The 27,188-nt window shown below is 37.1% G+C and overlaps 2 protein-coding genes across 9 annotated transcripts in view; one reads left to right on the top strand and one right to left on the bottom strand.

The window, feature by feature from the left end:
• LOC105394191 (guanine nucleotide exchange factor DBS) overlaps positions 1-27,188 on the bottom strand; it is a 76,100-nt gene that overhangs the window by 25,206 nt on the left and 23,706 nt on the right. For 6 of the 8 annotated variants that reach the window (XR_007268289.1, XM_048633376.1, XM_048633370.1 and 3 more), the window contains exons 2-11: positions 20,977-21,181; positions 20,064-20,154; positions 19,391-19,621; positions 18,627-18,760; positions 18,283-18,402; positions 18,079-18,199; positions 16,755-16,905; positions 16,382-16,536; positions 15,839-16,009; positions 15,119-15,262 (exon numbers count right to left, since the gene is read on the bottom strand). Coding sequence is in view for 7 of the 8 variants with exons in the window: in XM_048633376.1 (XP_048489333.1) it covers positions 15,119-15,262; positions 15,839-16,009; positions 16,382-16,536; positions 16,755-16,905; positions 18,079-18,199; positions 18,283-18,402; positions 18,627-18,760; positions 19,391-19,621; positions 20,064-20,154; positions 20,977-21,181 (1,523 nt within the window). In the remaining variant the exon portion in view is untranslated. Of the gene's footprint in view, positions 1-15,118; positions 15,263-15,838; positions 16,010-16,381; positions 16,537-16,754; positions 16,906-18,078; positions 18,200-18,282; positions 18,403-18,626; positions 18,761-19,390; positions 19,622-20,063; positions 20,155-20,976; positions 21,182-25,611; positions 25,841-26,260; positions 26,449-27,188 lie in introns of those variants that run through there. The other 2 variants (XM_048633372.1, XM_048633371.1) reach the window with 2 other exon arrangements.
• On the top strand, positions 17,200-18,058 carry LOC125491422 (E3 ubiquitin-protein ligase CCNB1IP1-like). The gene has a single exon (XM_048633384.1). It carries the CDS (start codon positions 17,215-17,217, stop codon positions 18,001-18,003), a length of 789 nt encoding a protein of 262 aa, XP_048489341.1. The 5' UTR covers positions 17,200-17,214; the 3' UTR covers positions 18,004-18,058.

Raw genomic sequence — 27,188 nt, 5'->3', positions numbered from 1 at the left:
GCACACAGATGAGATGTTGATATGATCAAGGTCTAAACAAATTGCTGTAACATCTTATGATCCGTTGTATAACACCAACGGTTGCATATCGTCACACGACATTGCTCCAGAAAAAAATAACTAGTTGAGTGGTTTAGAGTTTGTGGTTAAGTTATTTTGTCACAAAATGCTCACGGGCAATGTACATTACATATTAAATAATTATATTTAATTGATGAATGGCAATATGGTTAATGAAATTAGTTTCTAAAATTTTACACATACTTACCTAATATAATTTGATACAAGTTTCAAAATGTATTTTTAAGTGTTAGGTATTTTTGTTTAGATGCTTATTCAATGTTTCATAATATAGGTATTTTATTGGTCTTGTACAAGATTTGGTCAACGTCAAAATTTGCACTTCACAGAAAGTATCCAGCACCATGCCATAGTTTAAAGCTGATATAGATAATTTACATACTTTACGCACGCAAGTTTGTATGATTTGTTTATTTCCAACAGATCTCTCTGCCTTAATAACTTATATGAACTTGTAGACTTTCACTCAGTATGTACCTACTGTATGTCGCATGTTGTATCTAAGGAAAGCTTTCGTAATGCTTCTAGCTCTAATATTACTGGCACTAACTAGATACCTACATATTATGCAGGTACCTAGCGGACTATCATCATGGACAGTAAGCTGGATTCCTAAATATTTTATTTGTCCCCTTTGTAAAGCATACAAAATTCGAATGCACACTGCCTGCTTACGGTAAGCTTGAAAATTTGAAATATACTAAAAGAGTAGGTACATGCAATTTTTAGTTAATTTTACTGTCACTAGCTTCAAGTAATGAAATAACGACTATTATAGATTCATTTATGTTTGATGGTCGTAAATTATAAAATTTGGTGGTATCTAATGGATAAAATAATTAGTGAATTTAGGTAAGTACCTCCATTAACTTTCTTTTCGGTATTATTTCATTTCATACATACCAAGGTAATACGTAAGAGCAACTAAACCAACTTATTTAAAACTAAATGTTTATGAAAACATGTTTTAGTATAAATATCCCGTCTACACATGCCGGAAAAATGAAATGTAAGCATACTAAGCCTTCAATAGCTGTAAAATGCATGAACATTTTGCAATAGTCATAAGGATATTGGCCAGTTAATACCTAAACATAAATAGCAATTCGAATAAGCGACTTAAATGGAAACTTGAATCGAACTCTTATGGTGCAAGAGGGAAAACTTTCCAAAATGTCTCTACGGAGACAACAAGACCCAACTTTTTACAGACGCAGAATAATAAATTGTCTCACGTTAACGTTAGCACTTTGTATGTAAGTACTAACTTATGGAGACAAAAGTAGTAGTGGGAAAAACAAAAAGTGAGATATTCCAATTGAGATTTTCACTTTTCTCGATCATTTTACCTACTGAAGGTCAATTTGATGACACTGTGATATACCTTTTTACTTAAAATAAATACTAAATTTTGGTCCATGAACACAACGGGTTTTAAAACATAATATCATTATTATGTAGAATATTTTTCCTGCCTGGTATACTCGTAGCTTTATAGTTTCCTGTGATTCTATTTAGGAATCACAACTCTACAATGGAAACATTTCAGCTATGAAATATCAGGCAGGTTACATTACATTACAGCTTATGCGGAATGTACATTTAACATAGAGTAGGTATTAGGACGCCTTAGCCCAGTCATTACGATTAGACGTGAACCAATACATAGGCTGCTGAATACAATAGGTAGTTTTAATAGTTTTTTGTATGTGTATAATGGTTTAGTGTGTTTGTGTGTAGCTTTAATGAGCATTAGCCGCAGTACCTACATATGCGGGTAGAAACTTAGAAAGTTATAGCTTGAATTAGTATGCAAAAACTATGCTGAGTTGCGAAACATTAACCGGCAAGTACCTAAAGATTCTTAGTTTTATAGATATATGAGAAACCTTTAAATTTTAAGTGCGTAGCTATCACAGGATTGCAACATTGATAAAAATTAAGTCTGATTAAAAGGAAGAGAAACAGGTTGCTAACATAACGTTGAAATAAATATACAGGCCTTATAATTTCTTCAAGTTTTTTTCCATACTCAAACACACTCTAAATAAACAAACCGCCAGAACTGAGAGATAATTAATCATTTATCTACGAAACTGCAGGCGGCCGCGGCCGCTCCAATGATGTCACGGAGATAATGCGAAGGGCAACAGCTTCCGAACAAAAATGTGATGTGACATGACGTACTGAGCTTAGTGTTGCCCAAATGCAAGAACAAGACGAGACTTAGCCAGTCTTGGTCTTGGTCTTGCGCCAATACACCTGGTCTTGGTCTTGGTCTTGGTCTTGCGCCAATACACCTGGTCTTGGTCTTGGTCTTGGTCTTGCGCTCCCAGTCTTGGTCTTGGTCTTGGTCTTGCAGCAAGAGTCTTGCAAGTCTTGCAATTACCTATTAGTCTATTACTATTTATTAAAGTTTACTTTTTGATTTTAATAGATATTTTTTTATTCGCTATGTTTATGGTATTAGTCGTAATGCGCATAGGTCCAGTTTTTCATTTTCTTTGATACAGTTTTTTGCATCTCATAGAATTCCTAAGCGTACTTACCTATACACCGAACTGTTACACCTAACTACTCAGTGAAATAGCGCTCTGCAAGACGCAAGAGTCTTGCAGGCTATGTCTTGTTCTTGCTCAAGTCTTGCACGGTCAGTCTTGGTCTTGGTCTTGCTAAAAATACGCGGTCTTGTTCTTGGTCTTGGTCTTGCAAAAACGCAAGAACAAGACCAAGACTGCAAGACCAAGACTGAATTTGGGCAACACTAACTGAGCTGCACCTCATGAAGACAAAAACCCGCTAAACCAACACAAGACTATCAGAACAAGGTGTTACATAAACATATTTCGTGTAACTCTATTAGGTACACGAAATTACCGAATTATAATTGTTTGTAAATAATGATCCGTGCAGCGGAAAACAGAATTAAGTAACTCTTCATAAAATGAACAGAATTAAAACTCAAAATGAACGGATCAAATTTATACGTCCATACAAATGTAGAACCAACACCATAATCCGAATTCCTTTCGCAAAAACCAGCTCTGGCAAAGAGAAAACTGTCCATTACCTTATCACTACACACGCATACGTAGTTGGGGTTGCAGTAGGAACAGTCGCAATCGTCGCTGCATTCACTCCAGAAGATCTCCCCGTTGCAGCCGAGCCTCCCGCCCGCCTCCACGTCCACCCACGTCGACCGCTTCATGAGGACCAGCTGGCCACAGTTCCACAGAACTCTATATTCAACACTAGTTCAGTCACTGATCACTTTTTTCAACACAAAATCCAGTTTTAGGTCTAGTAGAAGGTACTAAGGCACCATGGTTACGCAGAAGTAAACAGGATTGTCACTGAAAATTTCTAGCGATATGTGAACAAAGCACGCTCGGTACCAGGATAGCAGACGTAGCGAGGAGGCGGTGCGTGCGGCGTGCACAGGACCGCGCGCTGCGGATGATCGGGCAGACTGGCGCGCCGCCGCCGCCGCCGCCGCCGCCGCCGCCGCACCGCCGCTTCGGAAGTCCTCCATCAGCAGGGGCAACACACTCTTAATTAAACACGGGGACTCAATTTGTGGATATTGTGTATCGAAAGTACTCAATGCCTTGTTACAGGTGTTATGAAGATAGAAAATAAATAAGAGTACATTTAAGAAGCAGATATTCAGTAAGTACCTTATATAAATGATGCTCAGAAAAGACGAACGCATGGCTATCAATAAAACAATTGTTGTGGTATCATAAAATGTTTAAAATATAGCTATAGAAACATTTTAAATCGACACTGCAAAGTTGCAAGATAACAATAGAGGTCGCGTCGTAGTTTCCCATTGGCATTTGAAAGCTGAATTGCTAATATTTATGCTTCATACGTATGAGTACATCAATAAGTACCTAGTTGAAATTAGACTCAATTAATTATTTCATTAATTGTTAGTCAATTAATGAAATAATTAATTGAGAGCCATGGAAAACTTAAAAGTAGATGAAACAATCAACATTTAGATAACTACCATATGTAGGATTCGTAATCTAAGATTCTAAGCAACAAAAAGCATCAGTAACAGTGGGCAGAATAATCTTTCTTGGTCATTACAATTCACGGAAATGCGATAGAACACGTAATCATTATAAAGGAAATAGCTTGCAAAAAAACAAAGATAACGAAGACTTTTCTACGTGACGACAAAAACATCACACAACTAACCTAATTACGTCCCATACGGACCTAGCAGATCGTGAAAACTATACTAACTGTTGCAGTTAAAAACTCATGAATTTCAAATTTTTATACTTAATTAACGGTTGCATCTCGGCTCATCGTTAGACGAATATTAGATAAGAGTAATTAAGAGCTAAAACTGTGAATAATAGTTATTAAATTGTGTGGGTGGTAAATATTTAAAAAAAGCCATGTGAGGCTAGCTAACTTGCCAAAACATGTAATATAAATACAAAATAATAATTTAAATTTCATTCAAAATGTAAGTCGTAAGTTTTTTGCTCCCAATTTCAGGTAGGTACATGCATCTGAAATCGTACGTGATGAGTGTTTCAATACTTCAATACCCATATTAGACAAAAAAGTGAATGTGACTCGGCTTTTGGAGTGAGTGACGAAACCGGTGAAAGCCTTGAGCTTTCTTCCTGTCCAGATTAGATGTAAATGTCTGCACAAGTTTGCGAAGACAAAAATACTAGTTTCATGATTTTATTACGTGTAAAAAGTATGTGACATAATCAACCACATACAACATATTTTATAATATATGCAAGGCAGTACATTATCTTACTTGACTAACTACATTTACTAATTTATAATGCTAGTATGCTAGTATTAATAATGACATTCCCATGTACCAAATACCAATATCAATGATCTCCCCTGGTTTGCCTAAGAATACTAAGCAGAAAAATTTGAAGGTACAAAATAGAAGGAGCCACCAAATATGAGCATGGTCCTCTCGATTGCGAGAGTCGATTCGAGTCGGCTACCGAGGCGATGGCGACACACCGACACAGTGCCAGCCGATGCGACACTATGACCGTATTCACGAAACTAGGTTCTCACTGCTTTTGTAACGCTTTGCTTGATTTGTTAGAATTAAGATGTCATTATGTATTTGGATTTGGAGATGATCCAAAATATCTGGTTACTTAACGGAAAATTTTAATTTAAGAGTTATTTGATACAGAATTAGTTGAACACGTTTCTATTTATTTATTATCCTTAGTCAATATGAATACAATGATGATTCTAACTATTAAAAGCAATAAATAGTTCAAACGACTGGACGGATTTTACTCTAAATTTACAAGCAGGAACTTAGTAATTATGTAGGCATCTGCTTATTAGATTTTCTTAATAACAATAATATCAAATTCACGCAGGCATCTAATTCCAAATGCTATAAGTACTAACTATAATACTACTATAACATGCGGAAAAGTTATCTACTAAACATAGTTTCATCTGAAAGTTGTTTGCGTAAAGGACATCAACTCTTCGGTCCCTTGGCATTCCATGTGCAAATTAAAATGGAAGGTATAAGTATAATGTAATGAGCATATATGCTATCGTAAGCCTATATAAAATACCTACCTATCCAATAAATTCAAGAAGTTGTTACCACATAATCGAAGGAAACCAGAAATCTAAGAAACGTTTCGTGCACTCGTAATTATCAACATTTTAGTTTGGAAATAAGTTGCGTGAATTGCCACCCGTTAAAATGTTTAGCTGCATTTAACTGTAATAACCACTCAGGATAGATAGCCCTTCGATAATTATATAAAATGTTATGTAAAAACGTTAATTATTCGACTAACTCTCTAGGGCCTATCGTAATATTTGCTAATGATATCGGCTGTTATTAAACACCTATCAGCCAACATAAATAATAAAAATTACGAGTCTATTAAGGAGCACACCGGCATACCTAAATGGTTCCGTATGCTCATTAGAGTTGGAACAGCGAACATTCCAAGCGAAATGTTTATTTACATAAAGTTATAACTGCATATCAGTTCTATTATAAAGTTTCCGTAAATGCTTGGAATTTATTTTCATTTTATATTTGTACCTAACTATTATATTTGTAACTATCATATTTAAATGAAGTTTTTAATTCCTAAGATATTAGTTTCCATGAAGATGATTATGATAGAGTGACGTAAGTATTACAAAAAATCCGTTCATCAGAAATTGCATATTATTACCTAAAAGCTTTAAACTTGCAACCTGAAGACCTGAACCTAACCTAGCTACTCTACCACTAGACGTTATACTGTTCAGTCGGTTTATTTTCATGAAGCATGCTATTGACAAACAGAGCCGGTGGTCTTACTGCGTGCAACAGACGTAGCTGGAAAACAGTTATGAATACGGAATGATGACTGCAGAAATGAAAGTGGACAAAAAATAATCAATCAATGCAGAAACAACACACTGGGTCAGTTCGAGGAGGATGTCCGTCGTTTTCGCTCATATGACTTATCGATTATGATGTATTATTTAGGTACGCTGTAGATACACCTAATGAGCAAAGCCTGCATCTATGTTTGCGCGTGAAATATTTTAATGGTGATAATTATTTACCTGTAGTATAAACAATAGATATTTAATAGATATTATTTAAAAAATATAAATTAGGTTGCTATTTACTTTATGGTTGAACTATTTACTCATATTATTAAGCATTTTATAAAAATATAAATATGTTTAACTACATAATAAACAACACAGTTGAGATTGTGAGTACGATTTCTCGGTCAAGTTTTCGATTAAAGCTAATAATGAGTTTACAATTTATGCGAAGTCATCTACCGTTTGTACTTTCTTCAAAGATATCGGCAATGAACTTATAACAACTTATATTTATACCAACAATGAACTTTGGCTTTAAGTAGTACCGTCATCTCACATTTCTAGTACCTGTGCCTGCAGTTAAAATGAAACATTAATAAATTAATTTTATAATAAGTAAGTATATTTCATTCTTCCGTTTTTTCAGGGCAGATTTATGTTTGCATTATTATTGATAATTCCAAAAATTATGGCGAAACCTAAGTCATAAGTTTAGTTTAACAATGAATCTAGACATGATTTTGTGTAGGTGTCTGAATAATGACTGGTCGAAAGCCATAATAGCCTTGGCAAAGGATACGGCACTCACAAACATAGTACATACTTGGTATGTTCAGGCAAAATAGCTTATTCTCCTACCACGTTATTTTACATGCAAGAGGGAAATTCTTCAGTGATCAATCTATAAGTGGTTTCATTTATTACAAATTAATATTATTTACCAATACTACTTACTAACTTATGGACTAACGGTATTCAAATCAACTGGTATAGATTGAGAAGGTACCTACTATACCAAGCCTCTAACGGGAGACTTTCATACTTTACCCAGGCTTTGGTGAAATTATAGAATTTAACATCAAGGTAACACAAAAACCTTGAGCTTTTTAACGGTCAAGAGTGAACAAGTGAGGTGGATTTCATAACGACATATCTTTGTGTCCACTCCAGCCTCAGCGACGGTGTAAAGGCCAAAGAACAGCGACTTATATGGAGAGGAGTAGGCGGATCGCATTTGGGCTGCACGGACTTAAGTCTGCTAAATTTAAATGTGAACAACCAACAAATTACAAGTTGAATAGGTAAGATACAAACCAGATCATAGCTGAATTTTAGATTTATCTTTTCCGTATGTAGAGACGGTTAAGTATGTATAGTTTTAAACGACTATAACTAATGCTACGTATATTTTTACGGTTTATACCATTTATGAAAAGTAGAATTGGTCCGTGCCTACTTGATAATTTCGTAGATGAGTTGGTTTAACAATTTAATAATGCAAACATGGCGAAACGAGTATAAAATATTTGAAATGAGGCTCTTAATAAGAGTTCAGCGCTTCCTACACATTTTATATACCTAATAATAAGGGAACTCAGTATTCATAAGAAGTTTTTTTTGCTAATTGTCTCGTTGATATAAAATATATTCCTAGGTGATTCCTAAGTTTTAAAATCACAGTAAGCAAATGATACTGCAACGTTTTTTACCAACCGTGCATTTCCCAAGCCACAATAACGAAAATATGAGAATGTCGAACGTATTGATGAAGAGTGAGACATCAGACACATCACACAGGGTTGAACAAAACATGTCTCATGTCATGTCTTTCACCGTACAGTGCAGGCGTGGTTGGTACTTTGATAATGAGGGAGCAGGTCTAAAGTATTAAAATGTTGATATTTTATAGGCATATCTGCTTTTCATTTTGTCATTGCCAAATAATCTGAAAATGAATTTCCTATTTATGTCATAGTTATAGTCCCACCCTTCAAATGTACTAAACTATGTCTAATGCCATTAATAGTGTGTAAGAACGACACGAACCGTTAACAAGTTCGCAAGGGAACAAAAAAAATATAGGACATAAACGTATTATTTCCATACTCAAACCGCAAACCACAGATGAGCAGCCCTGCGCCGAACGCAACAAAAACAGCGACAATACCGATACGCTTCACCACTCGCAGGAAACAGGTGGATGAAAACCAGCCTGCCCTGGCCTCTAGCCCCTGTCTTCACTACTGTAGTTCTCCACTGAACAGTACCCGCAGGAAGACCAAGGCATACTGGTGGAGCCAAGCATAGAATAGCACTTAGCGGGACGATGAGTTCTCAACGCAACACCACAGTTTCACATGTAGGAAATTGTGGGAAAATTGTAAGAGCGAGTCTTTTCCATCGACTTTGGTGCGAAGAATGTTTCTATGGACTGTGTATTTCTTTTGTAAGTTACCGTATATTTCGATTACTTTTGTAACGTCATATCACATCACAACACGACTTATTAGATAGATATGTAAAAGCATGGTCATACGAGTATATAGAAATATTTTCCATGCAAACAATGTAGAAATATTCTGAAATAGATATTATTATTTGACAAAACAATAAACTGAAAACAAAAGGCCAAACAAAGAACTACAAGTTAAATTGAAGATGGCACAATTAGATAAGTTATGCAGAGGAACTGTTGAGATGTAATGTAGTACGATAACAAATTAATGTTATTCTTCACCTTGAAATACGCGCACAATTTGCACTATGAGGTGGTGTTTTATAATTTTATGTAAGAATACGAATTACACCTAATTAATTGACACTTCACAGTTGACACTTGACACTTTTTGTAAAAAAACCGGCCAAGTGCGAGTCGGGCTCGCGCACAAAGGGTTCCGTAGCAAATTACAGTTAAATCAACCTATCTCAAAAACTATAAGAGATACTTTGATCAAACCAAAAATCGTTGAAAGAGTTAATTAGCATGCATCACCTCTATTTTTTTTAGAATTTTATACCCTGTAGTTATAAAAATAGAGGGGGGGGGACATACTTTTTACGACTTTGAGAGCTGATATCTCAAAAACCGTTCACTTTAAGAAAAATGTTTTATAGAAAACTTTATATCATTTTAAAAGACCTTTCCATTGATACCCCACACGGGTATGTACATCGAAAAAAAAAATTTCATCCCTCAGTTACATGTATGGGGGGCCCCACCCCCAATTCTTTCTTTTACTATTTAGTGTCATATTTTTGTAGCGGTTCATACAACACATATTCCCATCAAATTTCATCACTGTAGTACTTATAGTTTCCGAGTAAATCGGCTGTGACAGACGGACAGACGGACAGACGGACAGACGGACAGACGGACATGACGAAACTATAAGGGTTCCGTTTTTGCCATTTTGGCTACGGAACCCTAAAAACGAAAATTACAAAAATATTGCGAAGAAACTTTAAATTATTTTAGAAAGATAATTTATTTTTGATATATTTATGTCTGGAATTTTATCCTTTTAGAGAGAAGCATATATTTTATGATAGCCCAATATGTATATTGTAAGTCTCAAAAAATATAATCATAAAATTAATTATGTTACTTAGGTACTTATAATGTTTTTCGTGTAGAATCGTAACACAGCGAAGGCAAGAAATAGACGATTGGCATCACAAGATATCAAACTTGTCTGAGGATATCGATATATTAATATTAAAGTATTTTTTGTTGCAGGGATTATAAATAAAGGATTAGATTTTTTAACTACATAACATTGTGGGAATCAAATTGTAGTTAGGTTCTGACTGGAAACCAGTTCAGTTTTTTCCGATCCTAAGCCAACTGAGTGTAAAAATTATAATTAAGTACCTACGTATACCTACCTTGTACGTACTTAGGTAATTGAATGTCTCTTTTTGCTTATAACGTATACTGTCCCCTCACTATATTACCTTGAAGATAGCATTCCTAGGTACGGGAAGTGAAACCTAAGCTAACGACTGGTTTGCGAGACCTAAGTTAGTTAAGTGCCATGCGTGTTTAAAATCGAGAGTAGAGTGGGTATGTGGTAATTGAATCAGGGAAAAGGAATTGCTTTACTTCATTAATTTATTCCCTTTCTCTAAGATTTAAAAGAATAGTATGACAAATAATCTTTTTAATCCAATTTAGTATACTTCGGCAAAGTATGGTTTATAAAATAATGTGCTTATCTAACACCTAACAAAATTAGTAAATGTTAGGTCTCAGCAAATGAGTAAATAAATATTAGTTTTTTAAACAAATTAAATAGGAACAGCCAGAAAGCTTGTGGGTAATATTCGGTGGCATGTAAACGGTAGGATACAAGGTGTGAAATAGTCAAAATTTAATAGTCGGCTGAGTCCTTAGTACACAAATATTTAAGCAAGCTAGTCGCGTGCCTTGTCACGGATATGCGGTTGCCTTTATTATTAGTTACGTGATCATGATCATACCTGTGAGTTATTGTGTATTAGTATATAAAGCAGTACAGTAATACAAAATACCTGATTAAAATTGTCTATGCTTAAAATAAAGCAATAAATATACACAAATAAACTTAACAGTACCTAACCGGGCATCCTTCCCTACCACAGCCATAACATACTTACAGTAAGTATATAATGTAAGTAAATGACATGTCACACAGTTTTATGCCCCTCTTGTAATACTTTTCCCAAGAAACCTACCATTGGCAAATGGTAACGCGGTGATTCCGAGGTAGGCATAGAAATACAAACGTCGTCGCGATAATATTTTCACGGTGTGTATTATTTGCAATACTCAATTTATATTGCATGTAAGAGCAATTAATAAACTTATAGAAGTTGACATATGAGAGAGTGTGGAGTGAATGAGGATATGACAGAGGATAGGGTAAAATGGCGTGACATGACCAACAAAGCCGACCCTAAATAAGGATAAGGCAAGGAAGAAGAAGAAGAAGAAGAAGTTGACATGGCTATGAAATAAATATCAAATCGATCATGGCTTTTCACTGTTCTATTCTTTTACTTACTTACATTTAATATAGCTACACAGGATTGGCATAAATACTTTCACTAATATTGTCATTCTAGGTACTACAAAGCCAGGTATGGGGGCATAACATACCATCATAATCGTACCTTATGGTTATGTTATGATGAATGATGTATTATGTTATTGATGCATCAATAAAGTATAAGGAAAGACTAGAGAAAGTTATAAGTGGTAAGTCTTGTCAACGAAGCATATATTGTATGGAAATAATAGACCTACAGGTAAAATTTACAGGGTAGTCAGGGTGGCTCAAGGTGGATATAGAGGACATGGTTTGATGAACGCTAGGTAGTCGCCCTTTCGATAGCAACTAACTATAACACCATTAACAATAAAGGGTTTACTGTTTAAAAAAATGTTATCTTTTATCTTCCTAAATAACTAAATAGCCTAAATTAACGGATGATAATTATGATGATGTCCTTTCATTCTTCACTATCTTTCTACTGCATAATATACCTACAGACTAATTGATATCTTTCATTATCTACGTTATCTATCAGCTTTTTGTTATAATCTCGCAGCGCCCCTTGTATAGTTATAAAATCGCATCAACAATGGCCACAGCCGGCGTCACGTGCGCGATATTGCAGCGGACACGGTATGAAGTATGAACGTGGTATGAACATGGCATGAAAGCTACGAGCGCGCTTTGACATTGCGGCGACGACGACGCGACCTCGCGTGCCAGACTTTCTACATCCGGGCTGGCCAACCGCGGAGCTGCACTTGGGATAATAACACCGGTGATTGGCATCATAAAGGTAGTGTAGGAGTGCAGAAGTATTTGGCCAGAGTGGTTATGTATTTTATACTGCTTACAAGTAAATAGGTAACCTTTTAGTTACTTATACCTGTATTTCAGATTAGCGAACATAATACAACTTATCTAAAATTAAGTGAAGTATCTATAGGCTAGATATTATCTATCCACATGCCTTCGTTAAATTTAAGAAGTTAACATTCCTACCTATCATTCTTAATTATGAACTTCGCCATAGAATGCCGCTTTCATTGGCCCGCAGCCTCTATAAATTAAAGTTGGTCGACCCTGCCTTACACGATGGCTCTTTTTGCGCGGTTATAACTACATCGATTTATGAATACGAGTCGAAGCTGGTAGTTAACCGGTTCAAGGTAAAGCGCGTCTACGCGTTTATTTCAATTTTAATCGGTTTTCGTAAATAAATGACGGACCTGTGGAACCGGAAACGAGAAGAAAGTAAAAACAAGCATCTGCACGGGCAAGGCCACTCGATATATCTGCATATAATGACAATATTAATATTTAAACTATTCTTAAGTAGCTATTCATGCATAAAATCATAGAAGCCTATCGACCTGTTGGATATAAATTCTCATTTAAGAACGATTTTAACCAGCCGTACCTTGAAGAAAAATATATGGTAGAAAGTACCAGCTTGACTATTAATTTCTACTTTTAAAAGGGACGATACTTTCTCCAAGTGCTATCAAATTGAATCGGCAATGCGTGCTGGCAGCCAGACGGCTAAATGTCCCCGAGAATCAGGATATTGTGAAAGGTCTGTAATTGCAAGACTTTGATGGATGTCTGGCTTATGTCTGGCTAATCCCACGGGCCTTTTAGCTTGCTAGTAGAGTGGTAGATCTCAGACGAAGATAATTATGTGATAGGTATACCGAAGCATAGTCACAGCCATTTAAAATTTCTAATTGGAGGCATCGATTTTATGTTTGGATTGGTCAACAACTCGACACAGCAGATTTGGGAACTTTAGGTCAGACAAAGAAACCCATAAAATCAAAACTAGTCTAAATTCCTCAGGAAACTTGAATGGTAACTTAGCATGCATAGATGTAACATAATTAGTATTCCATAAGCTAAACATTTACATCAGTAATTAGAAAACCAATAGTGCGTGAACATTCTTGACTGAAAAATGCTTTTGTGAATTTTCCGTGGCCCTTTACCTATGGAAAGCTGGTTGTAACCTCGTTTTAGAACCCAATTCTGGAATGTTTTAGCGTTTTTTATAGTTTGTTGCTAAAATATGAATTTCGGAGTTCGAAAAACATTGCATACAAGATAAGATTGATAAGACTAACTCAACACAGCCTGGTTTCCATATTAAAATCATGTATACTGAAAAACCAATGTAGAATTTTTGTTTTTATGTCCTAGATTGGTTCATTTCATAAACATGCACCTCACGCGCCGTGCGCAGACGCATACGGCATAATGACCGCGCATTCAGGAAAGTGGTCCTACCACTAACTGCAGTCGCACCATAGAGCATGTAGGTACTTTATGTCTCCACCAACATCAACACAGATCGTAATCACATGGCGTCGCATCTCGGATCGCCTTCGTGACGAGAATCATCAAGGAGATAGTTGTCATGTTAATTCCAAGCTTTTCACTAGTTACTTTGTACGTAGTTTCACTTTTAATTAGACGCGCAGCAAACAAGAAGTAGGAATAGTGAGAAGTGTCTTGTCGGTAGTATTGAATAGGTATAAAATCGATACGAATACTTATCAGAAATGCCGAGTTTAAATTTAAAGCAAGAGCCTACGCAGGAAGTTTCCTATAAGTTACTATTTCATAACCGCCATAGCATAGTTTTGATACTTTTGATCAACATAAAATATGATTATCATACAGGTAGATTCCTAACGTACTTTTAGAACATAGGCGGGTCTTTTGATAATTAAGTAGGTATGGTGCGCTTCGCTTGGAACCCAACCATAACAGAAGTATTCTCTCTTACTCTTGTGGTCTCCGAACCACAATTTATCATCAGAATCATTGAATTAACACTAATTACTTGTAGTTCATCATCACATCATCAGCCAATAATCATCCACTGCTGGACATAGGCCTCTCCCAAGGAGCGCCACCACACTCGGTCGTCGGCCTTCCTCATCCAACCACTACCCGCCACCCGCCTAAGGTCGTCAGTCCAGCGGGCAGGAGGGCGTCCCACGCTGCGTTTGCCTGTTCGTGGTCTCCACTCGAGAACTCGTCTACCCCAACGGTTATCGGTTCTTCGGCAGATATGACCAGCCCACTGCCACTTCGCAGCTTGCATATTTTGACAGCTATATCGGTAACTTAGTCCTCTGACTTGTAGTTACTACTGTATAATATGTATCTACATTGTACATGTATATTTGTATATTTGTAGATATAAGTATCTATCAGCGTATCACCCATAGTACGGCTGTTCCTAAATCGGGGTCGCAAGGCCGTGTGTGAGAAGTCGCCACATAGTACTATCATTACTCAGATGCTGTGATGAGCGGCGGCGGCGTGGTGGCCCTTTGCCGCCTGCACCGCCTATGGTGTTTCTCAGAACAAGGAGATAGTGCAGTCCAACTGTAAAGAGTACCTATGATTTTGCAAAGACTTTTTGTCATTGTCAGTTATTCACATACATTTTAAAAATAAAATAGCGATCGATAATTGTTTTTTAAACGTTTTGTGCTTCAATAAATATAATAATAGATAGATCGATGAAATACGATCTTTAACAATTAGTTAGGACTTAGGACGTTTTCAGGTCTTTATAGTTGGACTGTACTTTGGCTCCACTTCTTTCAACATCACAATGTACTCACGTGGTGCACGGGCGGCGCGGCGGGCGGCGCGGCGGCCTGCGGCGGCACGGGCTGCACGGGGCGCGCGGGCCGCGACAGCGCGCGCTGCAGCGACGCCCGCTTCACCGACACCATCAGCCACACGTCCTCCACACGTTGGGCCACCTGTAGGATATGTGGATGGTTAGTTTATGCAGTTACGTTTTTAATATCCAGCCTTTGTATACCTACATACTTAATGTAAGTAGTAGTAAGTATCTAAACTTTTAAGTCCGATTTTTGTAACTGTGACTTTACTAAATACAATAAAGTTTGTATAAATAATAGAAGGGAACGGAGTGTTTGAAATCACGCATACAGCATCAGCATCAATCTTGAATAATTGAGTTCATCATTGACGAAAGTATAAAACTTATGATAAAATTACTGCTGGCGCCATCTAGTGTCTGATCTTACGTACTAGGCAAGTTTTTCGAAGTCGAGGCGGTTAAGGGTACGCCCGAGTACGCGTTGATCTATGGTAATATAATTGCACACTAAAGATGACTAGTTTCCAGAAGCCCAATCTAAGTCAGTCTCAAGTAAGTCAATGCATAATAATGATCTTTATAACTATTCACGTGTGATATATGTCATATTATGTGTAATGTGTAAGTCATGGAAGTAGATGGTGTAAGTATTAAATAAAACCTTCTATTTTTCTTTCTGCCTGACAGAAAAAAAAAACAAAAAAAAAATTACCTGAGTAACTAAAGCTCTGGTTTCTTGAGTTGCTGACTGCATGAGCATTTCCCTGAACTGGTCTGGTGCGGTCAGGCCGAAGGACTTTGCATCTTCTAAAAGCTTCTCCACAGCTATTAGGCCCCCCTCTCCAGCTAAAAGTTCCACTCCTGTGGCACACCATTCATTTGCCTGTGGATAGAAAAAAATATGGTAGGTATTAGGTATAAAATATTGCTGGCTGCTTTTTGTTGTCATTGTAAATTAAAAAGAAATAAAACTTAAGGAAAGAAAATTGGAAAATAACAAAAAAAAAAGAAATAAAACTTTTGACATATCGTGATCTCAGAATAATAATAAAAGTGTCTATTCAAAAAGGTTGAATAAAATATGCTGTTGCTTGGCTGTTGCTGTTGCTATGCTGTTTTCAAAACAAAATTTACTTGGAATAAGGAGTCAAAAGAGTGTATTATGCGGCATTCCCATGTGAACCAAGAAACATGTTTACTGGTTTGAAAATATCACATTCAACTTTACGCTTCTTTAATTTATATTTTTACTTACTTTGTCTATTCTATCCATAAGTTCCCGGGCTTTGGTAAGAAGCAAATTTCGCTTCTGTATTTTATCCATAAGTAGGGCACTCGTCCTCCTCAACTCTTCACATTTTGATTCAATATGATCCAGGGAACTAAGCGGATCTTCCATTAATTTCTCACCTATAAAAAATAAAGTAAATAAAATTTCCAAACAGTATTTTTATTTTTTGTTATTGTTTCACGCAAACTACTGAACGACTTTAATCAAATTTGGTAAGAAGCTGATAATTTAAATATTGTAGGCTACCTATTTTTTGACCCGGAATTCAAACAGGAGAACTATTTGATGCGAAGCAAAGCTCGCAGTCATTAGCTAGTGCTAATAGCAAATATCTCACCATCTTCGATGACTCCTGACGCCGTACCAAGATCGCATTCACACAGTTTTTCGAAATCGTTAGCTTCTTTAATGAGATTCTCGACTCTTCCGGCTGTTTCACCTACTTCCGTCATATCACACGCCGTCTTTAGATGCGAATCTAAAGTAGCCTGAAAATAACAATTTATTAGATTATATATTTCCCACTATCTAAACCAAAAAATCACGCGCGTCGTAAAATCTGCCCATCCGTATCCATTGGCCAATTCATAAGTAACCGTTATTATTCTGAGTCCAACGTAAAAAAACGACACAACGTACAGCTGTCAAAAATAAGAGTATTCTGTAAATTTCTGAAATGTCAAACGTCAGATAAATATTGTCTTTGGTCTTTAACCTACAATTTTGCTTGCCCGCAAAAATTCAAAATACAAATGAATAAAAATATATCTAATCATACATAATTCAATAATCTAATAATGACTTTAGACATGGTGTGTAATTTCCGCAAATGCCGAAGATCACTATCAAGTCAAGCTTGGGTAACAACATGCTCCCATGCTTTTTGTGTTGAACACGGCAAAAGAGAATTCAAGAGAAATGCTGAAAATTCACTAACTTGTCCGGCTTGCGGTAATGAGCTCCGAGATAAGTTTGATGTTATTCAAGCAGATCTGCATCCCAATGAAACCTTTAAATCCATTGTACTAGCGGGAATGAAACCAGATACAATCATGGATATAGCAATGAGGGCCATGTCATTCTGGTCTTATCAAGTGGAACAGGAAACATTATACCAGGAAAGCTTGGCAAAACACACTAGAGAGAAGTTGCAATGTTTGGAAGAGATTCACACACTAAACTTGCAAAAGTTAAAGGCTGAGTTAGAAACGTGCAAACGCAAAATTGCCACCATGCAAACTGAATACAACAAAAAGAGGAAACAGGCTGATGAACTAACTTCAGCTTTAGAAGAAAAATCCAGGAAGTTACAAAAATTAACATTCCAGCTGGAAGCACAGAAAAGAAAAGGGATTCATGTGCCAGAAGAATTTGAGAGCTCTAACAAAAATCAATCAAAGTGTATGGATGTTTCGGATTTAGTTGGGCAGAGAGCAGTATCTGAGGCCTTTGTGTTTAGACCTGCGAAGGATACGAATGCAGAAACTCATGCTATTTGCTCGCCTCCACGAACACCTTTATTCGATTTTCGACGTAAGAAACCTCATCATCAACCCAATTTCCAGTTTAGACCTTTGTCATCATAGATAGTTGAGTATGTTAAGAGTAAATTACATTTTAAATTAAGAATAATGTAGTAGCATGTAAGATTAATTAATTACCTGCATCTGTTTAAAATTCAATAAAAACGTTCTAAATTTTAGCCAGTGTTTTAATTTCGTAGAATGTTTCTTCCAGAAATTGTCGAATTGCTTTTCCGTTTCATCAAGTTGCACTAGTAGCCTGAAAAATGCAACGAACATGTATAAATGCCTATCTGAGGCCTTATGTAAATACAGTCAGATAATATGAAGTCATTTGTATACCTTTCAACAGCTGCAACATGGCTTATAATATTATAAGTAAGATTTGGTTTCCGCATTTGAGACAATAATTCTTCACCTTCTTCGGTCGCTCTGACTAAGTCACTTTTTAAAGCTTTATACCTGAAACAGATAAGTATACATTGTATTTATTCAAGTGTCTTCGTCATATACTTTTAATGAATTGCATATTCGTTTTCTCAGAGTTCTACGCGGCGATCGGCTCAGCGCAAAACCAACCAGATATCCACATGATATTTCAGTGCGCAAGGATTAAACATCATTGAATTAGAAACTAAAATTAAAATATAATACAATAAGATCAAGTTATACATAATGATACTGACCTATCTTCTTGAGAATCTAATAAATCTTTGGTTTGTGTGGGGTCGTTCCCCATATCGCAGTCGACGATTTCGTGCATGAAGTCGTCTAGTTTGCTTGAAATTTCCTTCATTAGCGTGGAAAACTTCTCTAAGGCCTGAAATAAAAGGAAAATATATTATAAGAAAGAAGTACCAGTAGAGTGTATTTTGAAATGGTAAGTAAGTAAGTACTTTTTTCAGTATTCCATACGGCAACAAGCTCTGTATGAAATTTCCCATTTTACCACATTATTGGTTCAGTGCGCAAGGTTTTTCATCATAAATATTTTATTGTAAGTACCTATAACTTATTTGGTTATTAATTATTAACTCCACTCAACTCATGCGATTCTGTGAGATGTAGGTACGATAGTTAAATAAGCTTGTACCATTTCCACCTTGTTAACTTCTCAAAACTGAAGATCATTGAACGTACTTCAGACTTTGCTCATTACTGTGGGTAGTGCCTAAACTTTCAAGTGCATATTCAGATTATCCAGGTAAACTTCGAGGTACTTATACCAGATTTTAAACATTTAAATTCAATGAAATCTGCCATTTTATATTTTAGGTATTACCTGTTAAAAATACTAAATAATTATAATTTTAATACTTATAATCCGTTAGATTAAAAAAATTACAAAAATCGGACCGGAATTGAAAGGGACTTTATGCAACGTTATTTATTTTGTATCTAAGTTGATCTAATCTATCTTATAAACAAATGCATAAACGAAGTAACTCACTATCCGCTGCTGTATCCACTCGGCATGCGAGTACTGCAGTTCCCCCCCCAGGTCGGGGGTGAGCTGCGTGCGGTCGAAGTGCTCGTACAGCTCCTCGACCCCCGAGCACACCAGCACCCGGAACCGGAACTCCTCCTTGAACAGCTTGCTGCTGACTTCCGATAGAGCTTTCTGCAGGAAGCTGGCCGGCCTGAGCACGTAGACCACGTGGATGATGCCGGGGAAGAACTCCTGGAATGGTGAGAGGAATTATGAGAATAATGAGAAAATAATAACTTTTACATCCACTTCGGGTTTTGCCAGTGTATGTGGATAGGAGCAGGTGGGCCTATTGTCATCCTCCGGGAGCACCCAAGACCCGGGAAATAAGTAGATAGTTAAGATATTTTTAGGAGACTTCGTCGCTTTAGTTAGTGTGAATTCCACACCATTGGTTGTCTATCTAAACCTATCCTAAACTGCATATCAAATGTAGGTACTTATAAGTAATATATATGTATTATTTGGTTGTTTGGCGTTTAATAGTGTATTTTGTGAATATTTTGCCGTATGACTAACGTTGGTAATTGTCATCGTTATTATAATACATAATGTGTTTACAGTTGCTTGGACAAAGGGTTTTACGCAGCAATTTCCAAGTTCGTCGATAGGGTAGGTATAGGAAGCTACTTACAGAAATTCTTAACAAGGCTGTTTTGACGGAGTTCCATCTGTCTTTCCGCCTGTCTATAATGATGTGGAAGCCCATGTCCGCTTCTAATAATCTGAAACACAATACAGAATCATATTTAAGAACCCATAGGTACTTTCGGATCAACTCATAGCATTAAGTATCATCATCATCAGCCAATAATCATCCACTGCTGGACATAGGCCTCTCCCAAGGAGCGCCACAACACTCGGTCCTCGGCCTTCCTCATCCAACCACTACCCGCCACCCGCCTAAGGTCGTCAGTCCAGCGGGCAGGAGGGCGTCCCACGCTGCGTTTGCCTGTTCGTGGTCTCCACTCGAGAATTCGTCTCGCATTAAGTATCATCCACTACTAAAAGGAAAGTACGTATCTGTTTGTAGGTGTCTGCCGATTAATGTAATAACAGTGATATCAATTCATCGAATAACATGAAAATGTGATCACATTAGCATTAATATCTTATTTCTCAGGCTCCGTGCGTGCGGGTGTGGGCAGAAAAACAGATCGATGATCTTCGGCAAGACAGAGATAGCAAAGAAAAATAAATGAAAGTATGAGATGAATACTAATATCCACGAGAGATAATCTTATCACAGTTATCACCGGTAGTAACGGAGCTGTTGATATTTTTATTAGGCACCTAATCAAATTTATGAAGGTGAATAGATATAAGTACCTACGGATACCTAACCTATATATGTAAGTATAAAATTTACACTTATTAACTAAAATATTTCTGCAATACAGAATGAAATTATGATCTGACAAGGAGCTGGTAGAGGCTGGATGAGGAAGAACGAGGACAGAATGTTTTGTCGCAACTTGTAAGAGGCCTGTATCCAGTAGTAAACTATTCAAAACGAATTTGTATACAAAAAGGGTCATAATACTCACGAGGGCACAGAAGTGAGATAAAGTAACAGCCTCCTGTACTCGGCCGCCGTGATGAGATGGAAGTTGTTGTTGTCTGGGAAGGTGATGAGCGGTCTGTGGTCCTTGGCCAGGCCTCCGGTGGCCAGCGCGAACTGCGGCAGCAGCAGCTCGCCCACGCTGCGGCCCTCATCGCCGCCGTCGCTGCCGCAGCCATCGCACTCGGCCTCTGGAACGAGACGGGTGCACGGGTTAGACAGAGAACGATGATGAAGGTGCTTCTCCAGAGGCTTCTTCAAGCCATCCTATGATCGTTTTCTTGAATGCCACTGTTTCTATTTGGTAGTTACGTCGCGAGTAGTCGTTTGCCTACCTACCACACCTACGATTCGCAATAGTTAAGTAATTAATTTATCTATGGATGATGGATGGTAACATAAACCTCCCTAGCAGAAAAGGTAGAAGCAGGTAGAGTAGACTCATGATGAATATGTGACAATAAGAGGACAGTAGGCATCTCACTCAGTAGCGGTAACTCAAAGCATAACATTTATAGTAGACAAGTAATAAAGTGATAGCATCCAAGTGCAGACGAGAGCAATTGTGTCCCCGTAACAATTTCCACGAACTTGGTCCAGTTTCGATGGCTTCTCGCTGTCGTGACCACTACTGATTAAGCATATCTGCGTATACATAGTTACATAGGTACATAGTAAGTATCTAAAGTCAATCGTAGTCGTGATCACAATGGTAATGCTAGAAACACGACAGCAGTTAATAATAAAGGAGTTCTCTGGCAAGATCTAAAGCTACCTATTATGCTTCGTTTTAATTTCCTCTTCTCATAAATGCTGACTGATATGATGATAACCTATGATGACGCTAGTAGGTAGGTAGCTACGTAATAGCTCAATGACCATTGTAACTGTAACATGATATCTAACTAGCTGGGCTGGGCTCAGAGCACAATGCAACAACAACATTGTCACAAGCAGTATACAATCAACTGCAAAATGTTGAAGTATCATAGAATTAGGTCATCACCGATTCAACAACTCTACCTCTACATCATATTTATTTATCCATTTGTTGGGTAGGAATTTGGGAACTTTAGAGCTTCTCAAATTAATAACCTGTCAAACCAAAAACCAAAGAACCGCAAATATAACTTATAACCACTCGTATTTCGTTAAAATAGTAAAAATATCAGTTTTGAATTGAATAGCTATTCGATACTCAGCCTGAGCGTACCGGATGCGGATGCATTAATTTGCATGTGATCTGTGGAAAAAGGTCACTGCTGATTGGTATTTGTATAGCTACAGTGGTCAAATAAAATCCAATAATAATCTTCTGTCCCGTGGTTTTAAAGGGTGTTTTAAAAACTAGTAAGTATTATTGCGTTCAATCATCATATCATGCGTAACCTACAATGGAACGCGCGGCAACATCAATTTATCATACCCATCATCAAGAGATTCAAGAGTGTCCGTAGCACCGAATGGGCGGAGAATGTATGCAGATGACAGATTTTGATGTGTATTTATTACTACTGTGCGCACTGTAGGTACAGCGCGTATGCAATCCACTGTAGGACAAGGGCTTTATCTAATCTAATTTTTAATTGGAGGATTATTGCCATAATATCTTCGCTCGGGAGGCGAGTTGGAGAAGATCTACATTTGTGAGTTCTGAGGTTATATGGGTAAGGGGTTCCCTTAGCCATAAACCTTACCACCTATTCAATAAATACCTATGAATAAAAATAATAGAATAGGCCTTTCACAAGATTTCTCCTGATTGATTTCCTCCTTCCAGCTGGGTATCCTATAGTATTCCCTGTTATTCCATATACACAACCGCGAACTGTCTAGTTATATGCTCTACCATTTCTCTGGTAAATTTCTTGTTCTTTACTAAAATACTATTTACTTACTTAAATACTTATTGCTACTAGGAAACCAACTTAGTAACTATGACAAGACAATATAATTGTTAAATTTAATTTTGGTATTTACTATTGCTATTAAGTTTAAGTGCTTGCTTCTAGCTACTTATGACGCGCATTGCAAATCTTAGAAGTAGGTTCTACTTGTTGTAGTGTAATTTGAAACGTAACGTTAGCGGCTGACACGATTACTATAACTTTATACAAACCTTGCAAGGTCAAAGGCATAAAGATCAAATGTACGTTTGATTAAGTACCTAAACCAGGGGTCGGCAAGTAGTTTTAGGTAGAGTCCGGATATTGGTCAAAAAAATTTTAAAGGTCCAGAAAAAAAAAACAACTGATATAATAAGTAAGTCCAGCTATTTATTACTAAAATTAGTGAGAAAAATTGTATCGGCGGTCTTAAGCCAGGTTTTTTATAGTTTGGTTCTCGTGAAGAACAGCTAATTCGAAGAGTGTCTTCTAAGTGAGCGTCTGTTAATCTCAAACAATATTTGTTTTTCAAATACTTCTGAAAATTTGAAAAAGGTGTTTCGTATATGTATGTCGAACCAAAAATAGTCAATTCTGATATATAAAATCCTTCAGTTGACACCTTTTTTATATATTTGCAAAGACACATCTTCTTTCAGATCGATTATTTCCATTTGAAGTGACGCCTTTGGTAGATTAAATAACTTGGCAGCAAGGACTTTTGCTTGGCAGCCACATCTGTCCATTCGACGGCTGCATCAACTTAAAAGGGTGACTTAAGAATCAGAGATAGCTTGCCCATCTCTGCAAAGTCTCGGAACCTTGTGGCGAATTCATTGCTAAGATCGACCAAAAATACATAGGTACATATACATACATATGCACTCACGATTGTAATCCCCGAATGGGTAGTCAGAGGTGGCTCACAAGCGAGCCACACACTTTTCGCAGAACATTTGTACTCACGTGATAGGTTGCGAACCATATTTCCGTGCCGTTTTGGGATAAGTACAATGCACTTACGATACACAAGATGTGCAGGTTTCCTCACGATGTTTTCCATCACCGTAAGCGCACGTGGTATTATTGTACTTAAACTCCTTAATTGAAAACACAATTGAAGGAATTCATTGGTACAGGCCAGGATTTGAAACCACGGCCTCTCGATTGGGAGGACGAGGCCTTATCCACTACGCCACCACTGCTAGATATTCAAATATACCAAAAATGTTGTCCTTATTATAATTATTATGGTCGTCGGAGAAGCTATAAGTACCTACCTATGAACAGAGCGCGCGCGGCGACTCGACAGCGCGGGCGGCGCGGCGGCGGCGCAATGTTTTTGATCGATATAGATGTTGTAAAACAGATTTATTAGATTTGGTAGGTACTAAGTTAGATTGTTTCAAAATATTACCTACAATAATATTCAAAGTATTTATTTATACTTGACGTGCCTACATTACAATATTTGGCGGTCCGAGGTTCAACCTTTCGCGGTCCGCAAACGGACCGCGGTCCGCCTGTTGCTGACCGATGACCTAAACTATAAAAAAACTTAAAAAACCAGAAGGAATTTGTGAATAACGAGCAGTCCTTACATACATAAGTATTTATTTTCTAAATTCACGCAAACTATCAGTTAGGTGACTCTGTGAAATACAAAAAATATAATCGTAGGCACATCATAACATGACTTTTTCATCGTATTTTAATATTCTCGTTCATGAAATTCAGCGATGCTAATACGCTGTGTCTACGATGAATTTCTTATCTTGGCTTGGAATAGCACAGCAGGTAACAGTTGCTGACCACTTCAATTATGTCGATTGAGATCATGATATTGATGATCACACGGTGGTGCATTAACAGATCATAATATCATAATGCATGAGCAAGATATTTTCACCAGATTAGTCATAGTCAATACGTATACTTCTGTTGTAGTTATTTGGATATTAAATTTACTATGCGCGAATTTAGGCTTATTCGTTCCTTCTTAGTGCATTTCGGTTATCAACTTGAGCTAAGTAAATATGTATAGGTATTTCGCCTACGCCATTGCAGTATTGGCATGTTTAGTGAGCCGAAGTTTAACATAGTTCTGAATTCTGAGAATACCGCAAGATGCCGGGGTCACATTTCTTATCGAAAGGTTAAACTAACTAGCTCTAGTAATTTGTACCTAATTTCATATTGAGTAAGTAAAGTAGGTATACCCAAGTACTTCAGTAGCTAAAAAAACTAATTATGTAAATAGGAATAAGTGAGTAAGTATAGGTATCCAAAGTGTTGCCTAAAAAGTATGAGATTAGCATTTCTAAACAGTTTTTGGCACGTTGACCCCATCTCAATTTAACGAGGTAGGTGGAGGCCTGGAGGGCCTACAACTCATATTGTGGTATGATTTCATTTTAATAAAACCTATCTACTAGGTAATTAATCGGTAGAAAACGAAACTCAAACAGTAGCCGATACGAAACCCGTCGATATCATGCAAATACAAACACATGTGATTTCACGCATCACTCCACCAGAAGAATGATACTTTCAACACCAACTTATGTTCATGTTACAAAACCATTGATTGAAAAAATCACTGCACTTATGATTATCACACACAAACAATAAATACAGGTTAACTAAATATAACAATAAACATAATTAAATGATTTTAGGTATGATAGTTAAGTATTAAAGCTACACATTGGTACTTGATTAATTTGAACACTTGCCCCATCCGAAGGTTCTTTTCGTAAAGAAGAACGTGAACCGCATGAGTCCCAAAAAGGCGAGCAACTTATCAAAGAGGATCCATCCGAGGGCCGTTAGCGCGACCGGCGCGTGCGCACTGCTGCGGCACTCTACCGGCGCCTGCGCATCTATGCGCATCTTGAGGCTCCTCACCACTCAATGAACTCATTCACGTTTATTATAATTAGTTATAATAACAAACAATACGTGCGAGATGTATTGCAAATTACTAATAGCTCTGATTACGAGAACATGACTGGATTATTGTCCGTCACCTGTAGATATTTTTACAGGGTTTGCTTTTGTGTGACATCAGTCGGTATTCATTAGTGTTTCGTCTGTAATCTGTAATGTTTAGTTCACCACTAAATATTTCTACTTCCCTGGGTAATTGGGTATCAGTAGCTGCAACTGTGATTGCATATTTAGAACAAAAAGGAATTAACAACGACGACCGATTATAAATAAACTGCTGGGGAATCCCTGATTAATTTGAGAAATTCGCTTCGGTAAGTAACAATTAGAGCATTCGCAGAGATAAATTATGAAATAAGAAGACCAGAGAACAGTGGTAGGTATCGATAATTACATCACAGTGGCATCACACCGGCCGATATCAATAATATTTACCGCGGAATCCGAAGCACTGCATTTTCCTGCGCGCACGACAACAAGCGCTTACCGCCACGACACTAGTGCTGTCGCGCTCCGACATCCTGACACGACCTTTACACCTCAACCGTGAAACACGCCTACCACGCACCACCTGAACAAACGATATTCAATCCTAAACCAAGAGAATTGGAAGAAATTCCGCACAAACTGGTGTAGTTTTACCATCCCACGTGCGCCCGGGCAACATCGTGGCAGAATCGATTCTCCAAATTTAAACTGTGGTAAATATATTTTTTATTTAGTTAATTATACGTTAATAAGTAAATCTTATGGCTTTCACATAAAGTTTATAATCCAGTGAGTTTCGCCATGCCACAGACTGATAGGCGGCTAGCCACAGACTGCGGCTGAAAAGTCAAACAGATCGACATTATCTTGAGATAAACTAGATCCACTCAGATACCGTGAGGAACTCAAAAGATTGAAACTTCCATCAATCTATGAAAGTATTTACATAAGAGTAGGTACTAAAAAAATACAGGATGTTTCAAAAAGCGAAAAGAAAATGACTAAGCGTATATTTTATAGACGCACGTATGAAGGCTTTACTTTGTAGGTACATACCTACTGATTTTATATATTTTTAAAAAATAGAAGTATCATCAGAATAAATTATTTATGTCGATGAAATTAATGAGAGCCGGAAGGAAATCCGGCGCACTCCAAACCGTCAAGTAGAGAACAGCCCCCGTATTATGTAACTCCGAGTGGGGTTGGTTGGTATAAAATGGCTGACAACTTAGAGCATTATTAATTAATAACTTTTTACTGACTTATCTGATTTCACAAACGTTTATGTTGAATGTAAGGAAATATTGGTAGGCTTCTTACATATTTCTTTCACTAAGATCTTTGGTGTTTTCGGTTAATAAGTCTCTAAGTT

Source organism: Plutella xylostella, chromosome 5, assembly GCF_932276165.1.
Source record: "Plutella xylostella chromosome 5, ilPluXylo3.1, whole genome shotgun sequence".
Taxonomy (NCBI): domain Eukaryota; kingdom Metazoa; phylum Arthropoda; class Insecta; order Lepidoptera; family Plutellidae; genus Plutella; species Plutella xylostella.
This window is presented reverse-complemented; position numbering and strand designations above follow the sequence as displayed.